Source organism: Sinocyclocheilus grahami, unplaced genomic scaffold (genome assembly GCF_001515645.1).
Source record: "Sinocyclocheilus grahami isolate Dianchi unplaced genomic scaffold, SAMN03320097.WGS_v1.1 scaffold576.1, whole genome shotgun sequence".
NCBI classification, from domain to species: domain Eukaryota; kingdom Metazoa; phylum Chordata; class Actinopteri; order Cypriniformes; family Cyprinidae; genus Sinocyclocheilus; species Sinocyclocheilus grahami.
The window spans coordinates 298,964-313,148 of record NW_015505755.1 but is presented as its reverse complement, the minus strand read 5'-3'; the positions used below and the strand labels follow the sequence as shown (position 1 = coordinate 313,148).

General features: G+C 39.3%; 1 protein-coding gene across 3 annotated transcripts in view; it reads right to left on the bottom strand.

Annotated features, from left to right (window-relative positions):
* LOC107556703 (neurabin-1-like) overlaps positions 1-13,776 on the bottom strand; it is a 25,837-nt gene extending 12,061 nt beyond the window's left edge. For 2 of the 3 annotated variants that reach the window (XM_016239875.1, XM_016239878.1), the window contains exons 1-12: positions 13,597-13,729; positions 10,003-12,045; positions 5,471-5,603; positions 5,252-5,372; positions 5,021-5,125; positions 4,471-4,687; positions 4,249-4,386; positions 4,116-4,169; positions 3,798-4,027; positions 3,512-3,608; positions 2,241-2,367; positions 1,893-2,047 (exon numbers count right to left, since the gene is read on the bottom strand). In XM_016239875.1, coding sequence (XP_016095361.1) covers positions 1,893-2,047; positions 2,241-2,367; positions 3,512-3,608; positions 3,798-4,027; positions 4,116-4,169; positions 4,249-4,386; positions 4,471-4,687; positions 5,021-5,125; positions 5,252-5,372; positions 5,471-5,603; positions 10,003-11,877 — 3,252 coding nt within the window. In that variant the 5' untranslated portion in view covers positions 11,878-12,045; positions 13,597-13,729. The other variant, XM_016239876.1, reaches the window with a different exon arrangement.
* Between the last annotated feature and the right edge of the window lie 409 nt (positions 13,777-14,185).

The window sequence follows — 14,185 nt, the reverse complement described above, 5'->3', positions numbered from 1 at the left end:
ATTAATCGCAATTAATCACATCCAAAATAAAAGTTTTTGTTTATATATGTGTGTGTACTGTGTACATTTATTATGTATATATAAATACACAAACATATGTATATATTTGAGAAATATTTACATGTATACAGTGCTTTGCAAAAGTATTCATTTTTTCACATTTTGTTATGCTGCTGCCTTATAATAAACTTCTTTAAATTACTTTTTTTCCACATCAATCTACACTCCATATACCATACTGACAAATCAAAAATAGAATTGTCATAACTTCGTAAATGTATTAAAAATAAAAAACTGAAATAAGTACATTGCATAAGTATTCACTAAATATTTAGCTGAAGCACCTTTACAGTCTCAAGTCTTTTCTTGTTTGACGCGACAAGCTTTGCTCATCAGCATTTGGCAATTATCTGCCATTCCTCTCCTCATCTCTCAAGCTCTGTCAGGTTGGATGGGGGCAGATGCACATTTTCAGGTTTCTCCAGAAATATTTGATTGGGTTCAAGCCCAAGCTCTGGCTGGGCCACTCAAGGACATTCACAGAGTTGTCTATAAGCCACTCTTGCTGTGCTTGGGGTCACTGTCCTGTTGGAAGGTTTACCTTCTGCCCAGTCTGAGGTTCTGAATGCTCTGAACTGGGTTTTCATTAAGACTATCTCTATATTTTGCTGCACTGAGCGTTCCTTCTACTCTGACGAGTCCCTCAGTCCCTGCTGCTTGAAAACAGCCCCACAGCATGAGGCTGCTACCAAAACACTTTACTTTTGGGATGGTACTCTGCAGGTGATGAGCAGTGCCTGGTTTCCTTCAAACATTATGCTTGGAACTGAGGTTCATCAGACCAGAGAATCTTGTTTCTCACAGTCTGAGGGTGCTTTAGGTGCTTTATTGCAAATTCCAAGTGTGTTTTCATGTGCCTTCACTGAGGAGAAGATTGAGTTTGGCCCCACCGCCATAACGCACAGATCGGTGGAGTGTTGCAGCGATGTTTGTCCTTCTGTAAGTTTCTCCCATTTGCACATATGATCATGGAGCTCAACTAGAGTGACCATCAGGTTCTTGGTCACCACACTAACCAAAGCCCTTCTCCATCAGTTGCTCAGTTTGGCCAGGAGGCCAGCTCTAGGAAGAGTCCTGGTTGTTTCAAACATCTTCCATTAAGGGTAACAGAGACTACATGCTTCTGTGAACATTCAATGAAGCAGAACTTTTTTCTGAACTCTTCCACAGATGTGTGGCTTGATGCAAACCTGTTTCTGACCTCTACAGGCAGTTATTTTGACCTCAGGGCTTGTTTTTTGCTCTGATATGAATTGTCAGCTGTTAGACATTTTATTAAGACGTGTGCCATTCCAAATCATACCCATTCAATTGAATTTGCCACAGGAATGCTCCTGAGCTAAATTTCAACTGTCCCAGATAAGGGTATAAATACTTATGCAATGGAATCACTTTAGTGTTTATTTTTAATAAATTTGCAAAGATGTTAAAAGCCTGTTTTTTGCTTTACAATCATGGTGTATGGGGTGTAGATTGTTGTGGAAAAAAACTAATTTAAAGCAGTTTAACATAAGGCAGCAACAAAACAAAATGTGAAAAAATGAAGGGATACGAATACATTCGCAAGGCACTGTATGTATGTATGTATGTAAGTTTTGTTTTATATAACAAACCATAAGCCGAAAAAAAGAAAGAAAACAGGATAGACCACACTGTTGTTTTTCCCAAAACAAAAGTCTGATGCATCAGCATTTCAAGAAAGTGTGAGACTTTCTGAGTGAGACCAAATAGCAAGAAAGACGCAGAGATTCTTCATGTATGCCTTAGTTTAAACTGACAATGACCTGCCATGAAACTCTGTGAGGTATTTAAATGTTTGTGGTTCAACGCACCTGAGCTAGGCTTGGTGCCTGTGAGCCTCTCGCTGACTCTCTGAGTTTATTTCGGGATGGCCGCTTGCGCTGAGATCCCTGTGCCAGTTTGGCTTTGGCTCTGTAGACACTGCAGTCCAGGCGAGCCGTCTGAGGAACATCTCCCCAGTCTGCATCTGAGGACAGACAGACACACACCAACATCTCAAATACTTTAACAGATTAGGCTGTTTGTGTCTTTTCTGAACAAAATAATGATTAATAAAGGTGTTACAATCTGGCCAAATAAACTAGAGTAAGATATTACAGCAAGTCCTATTTATTTGACAAGCTTTTACAGAATAAATGATTGGCTGAGCTCTTCTCTACCAGAGTGAAGGTCATCTGTAGATAGTCCATTTCTTTCAGAGGAACCAGAGTTTGGACTGCTAGGTTGACTAGGGCTGCAAGACTCTTCTGGCTGGTCTGATCCAGTCCGGCCCTCCAGACAAGCTAGCTGAGAAATGCAGAGAGGTATTATGTGCATATAGAGTCATACGACTCTATCCTGTTATCTTTGTTTCTATTATCCAAAGCAACTTACACTGCATTAAATTTTTTTTTTCAGATTACAGGTCTTGCTTTCCCTGGGATTTGAACAACCCATAACCTTGGCATTGTTAGCGCCATAGAAGGATAAGCATAAGGTAGAAAAGGCTCTATATTTTTCTGCTATGATTTTGCATGGATAACTAATATATGTCCAATTAATAATATCTGCTTAATAGTTTAATCATTATGTGCAACACCAATCCTAACCATCAGTGACTAAAAGCCACAATGAATGAATGATCAAGACAAATGTTCAGTGTGAAAATTCAGTGTGATAAATCTGCTAATGAGGTGTTCTAAAATCTGTAAATAAAGCTGGCCTTTTGTTCATAAGACCAGATATGATGCTGTATTTTGTTAAACGAAAGTGTGCTTGTCCCAGTACAGTACCCGCATTTGCTGTCTTGTCCATGTGTATGCAACAGGAAGTAAGTGAGCAAGACTGTCCCAGGTCTGAGAAATGCCAAAGCTCAGTGCCCTTGACGCGCACTAAATCCACACAACCTCTAATACCACTTAGAATCGCAAGTGTGGATGAATCCAGAATCAGCTCTCTTGCCTCTGTACTCTTATATTTGGTGTTGTTGGCTAAACAGCAGAGTGATTACAAATATACTGAATAGAAAATTATGTTTGAAAACATGTAAATACTTTTTGACTTAATTTCCTCTCTGTGACAAGTGGGCGTCTGAAACGGAAAGTTGCATAGATTTTTTAGTACTGTAGTAAGCGGGGTATTTCTGCTATTCTAAAAGTGCCACCTAATGTCAGACAGTGAATTTGCATTTTCATTCAGCTCATCTGTTGGTTTTTCATGCATTGGTCTGAACAGACAAATCGCATGTGAATGTCGGACCAAATTTTTGTGCCGAACACTCTGGAAGTTACAGAACAGCTAACATCACTTACAGAACCTTATGTAAGTGTAGCACATTCATACATTCAGTGAAGCCACATCACAAAACACTCACAAGATCAGAAAGATATTCATAATTGTAATCTCATTTTGTTAGAAATTAGAAATTACCATGAACAGGATGTAGTTTTACCTTATGCTGCAACTGCCTCACAGTGCTCTTGTACTCTCTTTCCTTTTGCTCCAGTTTTCTCTTCAGCTCCGCCTCATTCTTTGCACCTTCAGCTTCTCTAAAAGTCAAGAAAAGCCGCAACGTTAACAAAACATGAAAATTAATTTTTCTTGTCTCATGTATTTCTCTTTGGAGCATTAGGATTTCTAATAATTCACCTATCCCAAATTAATACATTTCCAAGAACGCCTGACCAAACTTCCCAGAAAGAGTCTGCTATGACAACACATAACATAATCAAACACACCTCTGTTGATGCTCCTGTAGAAGCGTGATGGTCTTATTGTATTTGAGCTGCAGGGAATCATTTTGACTCTGGGCTTCATTCAAACGCTGGTTGATGGTTTTACAGAGGGCCTGAGCATCAAGCCAGCATTTTTCCAACTTTTCAATGCGCTCCCTGCTCTCTTCCACACTCCTTTCAAGAGCTGCACCTCGAGTCTCCCAAGACTTACGTTCGGCTTCACTCACTTGCAGCTTTGAAATCCCAAACACAAAGAGTTAAATAACTCTGCAGGCACACAAGTTACTAAACAAGAAATTTGCATTTTTATAAGCATCCGACCTTTTCTCTCAACTGATTGAGTTCTGTTACTGTGACACTGTGTTTTATCTGCAGCTATAAGAGAAAATTCCAGTGAGAAAGAAGATTTTCACAATGATGAATACAGTACAGTATATGTAAATTCAAATTATACCTCTTTGAATTTTTGTTCTAGCTCAGCAGAATCGATATCTTCAGGTAGATCAATGCCTTGGCTGCTCAGTTGTGAAAACACTACTTGTGCTAAGTCATTTGATGCATCCTCCGCCCCCTGCTTCTTTTCGGTCTCTTTCTGTATCAGTCATAAAATGGGCCCAACAATGATTAGCGACTCATTTATTCATGACATCAAGCTTATCTTTATATGTTCACATACCTGTTGCACAACACTCTTTTCAGCCAGTGGTTCAATTTCCTGTTGGTCATGGATTCGAGAAATTGTTTTTTCATCCTGTAGCTGATTGTTCTGGGGTTTGTGATGGTCTTCATCATTTGGCTCCTGGTTTTCAGGGCTTGCCTCGTATTGTAGAGTCTCGCTGATCAGGCGGGCCACTTCGCTCTCCCCTCCTGGTTTCTCCCGACCAATGAGAAACCTGCATTGGAGGACATAAAATTCCTTCATGCAGTTCTAGGACTATGACCGTTGCTGGTATTATACTGACTATGAGATTAGATTTGCTCTGGTAAATCATTACCAGACATTTCCTCCTTAACAGGTGATGCATGTTCATTGTTCATAAATTACAGTAATCATAATACAGTGAAAATCCCTCTAGAGCAAAATGGAGTGAGTTGCCTCGATCAAGGGCATAATGGAGCGAGCTCACAACTTGTTCCTGGTGGGGCCTGAAGCCACAACCTTAGTAAACTTTAGCTACAACTTCACACAGGTCACTTTATGTTTAGCTTGTTGTGTCGATACTCACTTGACCAGACCTTTGGTGTTCTTCAATGTGGTAGCAGCAAAGAGTTGACTGACGCCAACCAGACTGATTCCATCTACTTCCACAATCTGATCATTTACCCGAATTCTGTTAAGACAAACCACCAATGCTTGTTTTATACAGAATCATCAGCATCTGTTACTCACATTGTTTGCTATCACACAGAGAAGGTTTTATTGATTTCATAAGTCTAAGTCAAAGACAAGTTTTTACCGTCCATCCCGGTGAGCTGCACCTCCCTCGGTGATGGTCTTCACAAATATTCCCAGCTTCTCCAGTCCTTGATCTGCCCCAACTCCCATACCAATTATACTGATTCCCAGGCCATCATTTCCTACACATCAAAACAGGCAACTCAAATACAGTACTTCTACAGTTCATTGAATTTCAAACCAGGGGAAACACATTTTGTGATAAAAGATTAAAATAAACCTTTCTGAATGTCTATAGGTAAAGCATCCATCATTTCCACCCTCTTTTCCAGCTCGTACTCAGCAGATGCAGACACAGGGTCCACATCATCATTCCTTCGATCATAATCTTCATTAGAGAAGGTAAAGTACACCTGCAGGAGAGGAAATAGCCTACATTAAATAGCACACCTGTGCACACCCACACAAAGGCCATCACCTTGTATAGCTGAATCTGTGATTTATTGATCTCACAATTAATGTTGATGTAAAATAATGTTCTGATAAGACAAAGCCCACACAGATAATTTATGAAAAAACGAGTCAGTCATTCAGATTCCTTCAAATCTTCCTGTCTATGACTGCCCACATTTACATGTACTGTATTTACTCGTAATTTGGCAACTTGGCCCATCCTCATGAATAATGACTTAGGCATTCAAGCTTCAAAACACACAAGTTGCCTAGACTTCCGCACTGTATTCCAAGTCTTCTGAAGAGAGACAATTGCTTTGTGTGAAGAACAGACTGAAATTTAAGTTATTACTCACTGATTATTTTTTTCAGTGAGCTGTTGACAGCTGAGTCTGAGAATGGATTATTAATTCATTAAGCTGAACTCGAGAAATGGGTCTGACTAATCTGTGCACAAATCATTCAAATGTTTCAGTTTTGTGAACCAGCCGATTCATTGAAAAGATCAAGAGTCAAGAGTGATTAGTTGACATATCAGATGCAGCTATTTCTCTCAACAACATGTCAAGAAGAGAAATGAAAAGATGTCAGGATTTTCAGGGAACGAACACTTGGAATACAGCACAACAGTCATATGGACTACTTTTATGATATTTTCATGGATCTTTTGCATCCCTTTTTCAATCTTGAAAGCTCCAGTTCCCAATCTTTGTAATCACAAGAAAAAAAAGAGTGACCAATACAATTCTTAATTCCACACATGCTACAAATAATGCACAAAAAAATCATTTTGCAGTATTAAAAAGTGGTCATGTAGCCTACTTTGGTGAAATTTCACAGGCAAAGAAAGTCCATTGTCAATATGCATGAAGCACTTAGCGGTCAATTTCAATCTAAGCAGTTTTATATTGGTTGGTCAAAATGGTTAATTTGTATGTTCAAAGTTCAACAAACTTGAATCCGATGAAAAATTTGTGATGTTAATTGTTTTCTGATGCAGATACCTATTGAGATGACTGCATTTCACCTGCAAAATTCCACCATAAAAAGGTAACAGTGATCGCTCCCTTTAGAAGCCACTAGCTAAATTACATGTCCACAGCATTTTGTCAGTGGCTGGTTTAGGCTGGCATAGGCAGTTAAAAAGCAGGTCAGTCAATGGTATGCATTCCTAATACTGGCACCAGATTTGGACATGAGGCCAGCAGTAGAATTAAACCGAAGGAAAACAATGCCTCCAAATCAATTAGACATGGCAAAGTAACAGTATTTCCTATCCATTTGTCTTTTCATTTACCATTTTACTTTTGCTTCCTCCATCCATACTTCCCCTTCATCTTTCCTTCTCTACTACAATCCCATTTTTCCTTCCCTTCATTTATTCTCTCTCCGCTTTCTTTTGTCTAGCTACTCTAGTTGTCATGGAGTAAGTGTGCACCTCTGAACAATGTCCTTTTCTTTCCAAACATGCTCAAGCACAGTGTCTCTTTCTATCTCCCCCCTCCCTCTCTCACTCCTTTAAGCTGTGGCATTTTAGCAAGAACACAGGACTATTTCTTCCTGGGACTGAGAGAGAATCTGTCAGTGAACTATGACTTACAATAAAGAAAAAACAACAAATGTCACAGCATTTAGGTCCAGCGTCAAACTTGAATCCCAGAGTTGGAATAACATAAAAGCACCATGATCAAGAAATACTACACTGTTTCAATAAAGAAACATATCATTTGGCAGCATATAAAAGGGTTGTTATTAAGTTGGTGTGCAATAAAAATAAGTCAGCAACAAATAATTAAGAAATCCTGGCCTTTAGTAATTTAATGGGATTTGAAAATCCTAATTTTATTTATGAAATTAATGGAAACCAACAGTTATGAGCTAATATTCAAAGCCCATTGTCTCATCAAATTCAAAAGATGTCCAAAACAAACATCTGTTGAAAGGAAATCCTCATTCACAACCTAAATGAGACAGGCAACTCACTTCCTGTTGATCCTATATATGGGAAACAGGATGAGTAAGCACAAGAGCTCCACAAATACAGAAACAGGCACATCCTGAGGTGAGGAAACAAAAATGTAGGAATGCTACCATTATGCTTACAAAAGGAGACACAAGCGTCCTGATTTGGAGAGAAAATGCATCATGGTGTAAGACAAATGTTAGTTACCATCCGCTCATCCCACTTCTATAAATACACAGCAAACTGACCTACTCTACACGCTCGAGGAGGACACACCAAGAAGGAAGGGATGTGTTGGGGAGGGTGACGCATTGAACATTGCTATGGTAATCTGAAATGTTACTGATTTGCTATGTGTTCCGACCCAGACTATAAATCCATGGTGTCTTCAGTCTACCAGGCTCTGAAGAAATACATGACCTGGTTTCCAAACTTAGGAGATCTTTTAAGAGTGCTGAGAGAACAACTGCAAGGTCCACAGGGAATGAAACACCCTTACACACATACAGCCTCTAGTGACTGGTTTTGGCTTTTGCCACCTACTGTAACACAATTAATATGTCTTTCTTTATTTCCTTTGATCGATTGTTTAGTATATTCGATTTATACTCTGATTAATATGCAAAGGCATGAGCTTCCACAGCACTGAATTGGTACAGATCCGATGATGAGATGATTACATTTATATCCAATCACACAGAAGACCTTTCCTACCCTTAACAGGATCCTTTTATAACACTCCACGTTCAAGAGGTCCCAAAGTCAGACACATGAATGACAGCACAAAGCACTTTCTGTTTGATGCAACCCAGTGCCTGATCTCAGACAGATGAAATAAGATCAAAGAGTTTAGTGGTTTCCTTTGATCTGTTATATTACTAAAATTTGAAAATCTGTACTGACTATATATATATATAAACTTTGTGTTCAAAATGTACACAAAAATGTATGTCCAAAAGTAATAATAAAATAACAAATAAAAATGTAATTCACAGTCATATACAAATACTATTATTGATATCTGATTTATCTGCTATCAAGTACCTCAAAAAAATTGGGGTAAGAAAACCTGTTGCATGAATGAATGAAGCATTTATATAGTGCATTTAGATACTAATATATACTCAAAGCACTTTACAATGGGATCTGTGGTATTTCCTCAACCACCACCAGTGTGCAGGGTCCACCTGGATGGTGCGACGGCAGCCAATATGGTCACCACATAACAGCTATAGGTGGAGAGAAGAAAGTAGAGTGATGGAGCCAATTCAACCAACAAGACTGATAAGGGCCAGTGAGTCAACATGGCAAGGACACCAGAGTTACACTCATACACTTTTCAAGAAGTGCCATGAGATTTTTAATGACCACACCTACTTACAGTGTAGTGTCCCATCACTAGGACCCACACACAGACCAGAGGGCAAGCACTCCCTACTGGCCTCACTAACACCTCTTCCAGCAGCAACGTTTTCCCATGTGGTCTCCCATCCAGGTACTGACCAAGCTCAAGTCAACCCTGCTTAGCTTTAGTGAGCAACCAGTATTCGGCTATAGGGTGATATGGCTTTTGATTTATTTATTTATTACCCCACTGGCTGCTATTTTTCCTGCACTCAATATTACAATCAGTTGTACGCTAACAGATTAAATTGACCCAACAGTCAGTTTCTATAAACAGATTTACTAAGGAAACACGTTATGATGAACATCTTGTTTATCTGTTACATTAAGTTTCAAATTACGAGGCTCAGCTGAGACCAGAGGTAAAGCCCTAAGATATGTAACTAGCCTAATTCAAACATTTCTCTGTGAAAAAAAAAACCTGTCAGAACATGAGACATAGGATATGACATGCCTGAAGTGATGCAAGCTCAGACAGCACCTTTGTTGAGAGCTGTTATCTTAAATGTTCTGGGTAGAAGGTATTTTACACTGTACCTGGAACCCTGACAAAGTCACAATTCATAAGAATAAATAAAGTAATGAAACAAGTCTCAGACAAGTCGGCTATAACATTTATCTCTCCCTAAAAGTAAAGTTTGTTTGTGTTTTGGGGCAAAACAAATACAGGACACAGGTGCCAAATACCTTAAAGCAAGTAGGATCTTGTCATATAAACATGAATAATAGCTGCAATAGTACAACCATAAACATGCATCATGAAAGTATGAGCTAAGGTGCTGACCGAACTGAGACACGGGCATCTGCTAGAGGTGCAAACACAGATTTGGGTCACTGCCGGCAGGCTAATTCCTTTAGGCTCTAACGGAAACCTTCTAAACCATTTCAGAGGGACCAACAAATACATGCTAAAACTGAATAAAAAATAATTTAAAGTACTAAATATGAATACAATTTCTTCTAAATATAAAGTAAGATTGGGTGAGACATACCTTAATTGGTGCTGTAGAGAACTTGATCTTTCTCTTTGGAGTAGGATCTTCCTCAACAGAGAGTCCTGGAAGTTCCTCAAATTCCTGGAATTCCTCCTTCACTTGACATTCCAAATCTGTCCTGTTGTCCTTGTCATCCACAAAGGCAGCATTCTCAATTCCACAAATTAAAGATCTCTTCTCCATCGATCCCTGATCATCTTGCTGTTGCCTCTCTTTTCCTGTTAAGACATCTTCCATCTCTCGTTCATCATCGTCCTCCTCTAAAGCTTCAACAGCTTCTTCTACTCCCTCATCCTCTTCCTCATCCTCTCCTTCTCTCTGTTCATCCTGCTGTTCCTCATCTTCAACATTGGTAGCTTTCTGCTCACTAACATTCCCCACTACTGCCTCCTCTTCAGTTCGGTCTTTCTTTAGTTCTATTTCCTCATTGTCTTTTATCTCCTCCTCCTCGTCTTCCTTCTCCATTATGTTCTCCTCAAGAAACTTTCCCTCCCTTCTATGGTCTTCCTCTCTTCCAGTCTGTAGAGATTTCTCACACGCCCTCCATCCCTCCTCAGGTTCCCTAATACTCTGTTTTGACTCCTTCCCAAGGAATGTTAATTGGAGCTCCTCGCTGTTGGTTAACACCCTCTCAGAATTGTGATTTGGGTTCTCCCTTCCAGCCTCTTCAAAAACATCATCCTCAACATGTTCCTCCTCATTGCCCTCGCTGTCAGATGATTCGGTCTTCACCACTACCAGCTCAGCTCTGACCGTGGACAAACCAGGAACCTTCTCAGTGTTCTTGCCTTCACCTTGCTGCTCTTGAAATGCAGGATCCTCAGCTAAAGATGCATGACTAGTGGTACTGCCTGCAGACAAGTGGTGGAACTTTTCGCTTGTATACAGAAGAGTGGCTTCTGATGAGACTGTATCTTCTGAGGACTTAATATGTTCTTCAACTGTGGAACTAGTATTATGTAATGTCTTCTCCGTACAGACTCCATTCAAAGGGGTACTGTGTGAATCTGAACCATTTAACTTGGGCAAACACATTTCAGCAGGAGAATCAGCCCATAGTGAATAAGAGGTAGGGGAACTACAGCTGTCTGGTGATGAAGGGGGATCTGAATGGTCGCTAGCAGCGGAGGGTGACTGGGAATGACTAATGGGACTATGGGATTCAGTGGAAGGAGCAGCTGACAGCGATTCACTATCACTGTCCAACATAAAACTCTCCAGACGTCTGGATATTGGCCCGGCATTCATTGACATATTCAGCTTATGTGGTGGCTCACTTTCACTTTTTTCTTTTACCTTGTCCTCGCTTTCTTTTGCCTGTTTCTCTCCCTCTTTAGGTTTGTCATTTCTCTCTCCAGTAACTGAAACTTTCCTGTCTTGTCTCTCCACTAGTTGAGGCCAGATAACTTTAGGAGAGCCAGATCTCTCCGTTGGAGACTGCTCTTTAAGGCCACTCTCAAACAGCTTCCTGGTCATTGAGAACTTCTCAGCCATTGCTGCTTTGTCAATGGAAACATCCTCTGTTTTCCGTGCCTCAAAGGAGGCTGAATCTAGACTGGTAACACTACTCAGGCTGGACCTGTAAGGGGTGGAATCCAGTGGAAATTTGGGTGACGTGGGTTTGCTGATATTGGGACTGTCTTGATTCTGTTTTCCATCCATTTGCAAGAATATATTTTTTATTTTGCTCACTTTTTTGCCTGATGGTCTGCCTTGGGTGTCACTGCCTACGCTGGAGAAGGGTGAAGTTGAGCTGATTGATGTGTTCCCATCAAAAGAACATTTGATGGAATGGAAGTCTGATTTATAGGCATTCCTGTGAGGAGATGCACTTCTCAGCGCCCGTTCACTTTTGTTTTCACTTTTAATCATGATCACAGATTAAAAGAACAGATTTGAAGGTCTCGGTTAGTAAAATAGATAAAACTAGGACTAAAAAAGCAGCGTATATCCAGGTGCATCTTACGTCCTCATTCACACGGGCTGAGATTGTAGATACAGATGGTGCCGAGTGACTAATGGAGTGCCATCCGCTCTTACCTAGAGCAAAGAGAAATGAACACAACTGTCTGTAATCCACAGCAACTATTTATCCCTCAACACTCTTTTGCACTGTAAATGCACACACACACACGTTTTAACAATTTATTTAAGTCCACTTAAAAGAAATAACTAAATATTATAGATGCAGTTAGATACATGTACAAAATCATGGACCAATGGCGTGCAACAGGTCTTCACAATATTAAGCATATCACTCAGTTGTTATGGGTATAAATAACAGCGTCTCCTCCATATATGACGGCTGCCTATGATAGAGGACAAAGCACAGTACTTTGCTAGCCGTTTAGCCCTCTTTTTGATCATCCCAAGTTGTTGAAGCCCTCTTACAACCAGCCTGTGTGTGTGTCCTAAACTACCAAATATAAAAACAAGTGATCGGCCTCTATAACGTTTCTCTGAAATGGTATTTAGGAGTGGTTGATATTTAATGACTTTAGTCATGAAAGCTTCCTCCATACTAGAGTCAAAGGTGCATGCAGCCTCTGAAACAAACACCTCTCTACACTCCTCATTAATCACAACAACATCTGGTGTATTAGCAGACAGGCATGAAAAGATTTCAGAATTACTGCTAAGATACTGAAACAGATGATTTTACACAAGGATGTTTGTATATTCTTACTACAGGTGGTAAATGACACACACACACACACACACACACACACACACACACACACACACACACACACACACACACAGACACACACACACACATTTGTTAAATTGAACTGTAAAAATGGCAGAAACTGAATAATATACCATTCTTAATAATCTAATAACATATTTTGTTATTTTAAAATGTACTGATAGCACAGATGGACAATGGAAGGCCTCTCCAGCAATTTTGCTCTTTAATAACATGACAGAGAACACTGTTAACCACACAAACACCACCAGGTTAAACATGACACCACACTAAAATTAACATTAGATAAATAACATGAAATATAATATAAACATGCGTAATATAACACAATAAGAAACATATAAGAAGTGATAAAAAATACGTTTTTAAATATAATCCAAACAAATCTAGGTTAATAGTTCATGCAAGGAATTAAATTCCCTTTTCCTCATAAATGATCAAGACGATTCATACTTTTAACTGAAAGCATGACTTTAAAAATATTTTACAGAAAAGTGTAAATATTCGTCCTTAAATTGTTCATACTGCTTACTTCCATACTGTCTACGTTTTAAACACATTAAAAGTTAAGCACTCATTATATAAGTGCATCTTTTAAAGCAGTGGTATTTGCCTTACCGTTAACCAATCGACAGGTCTTTATTGTAGCATCTTTACAGTCCTTAAATTCCTTTTTAAATTGACATTTTACAGGTAGCAGGTGTTCAAGTACATCGTATGACCATATTTACATCCCTCTTTTTTTGACAGCTGATCTTTTTCCATTGACTGCTTTAACCGACTTCAATCCTAATGAAGCCTGACTAGTTGAAGTTTGTGTTAGGAAGTTTATCTTTCCGTTTTCGAAAACAACACGACCGGATAAACGAGTTTAAACCTACCTGAACTCCATTCATTGCGACTTACGGAAGATCTGAGAAACCATGACCAAACAATCACAGACTTGTTAGACTATTCGTCGGCATTCCTTTCTCCGAAGTCTACATGCCTTTCTCCTTGAGTGAATGTAACCAGCTCAACAAACCTTATCCCCACATGCGCCCTCCTCCTTCAGCGTCATACCCGCTGCTTCTTTCCAGTGCTCGCAAGTAAAGCAAGCGCAGGCGGAGGGGCAGAGAAAAAAATACTTGGACAACCGTGGGAAAGTCAGCAATCTCGTCCATAAAGTAACAGCTAAATCCAGAAAAGGCTAGGTTCTAATATAACCTATTATAGACATTACGTATTTGAATAAAGACAAAAATAAATTTCCCAAATTATGTGATTCGAATGTATGAAAGACGCTGACTGTGATATTATCCCCAAAGCTATCTTGAGTGAATACATTTTTTTTTTTTTTTTACTTTTTAATAATTTGAAGGAAGGGTTTAAAAAAAATTTTTTTTTTTTTTTTTGGTTTTAAAGTAACAGCTAAATCCAGAAAAGGCTAGGTTCTAATATAACCTATTATAGACATTACGTATTTGAATA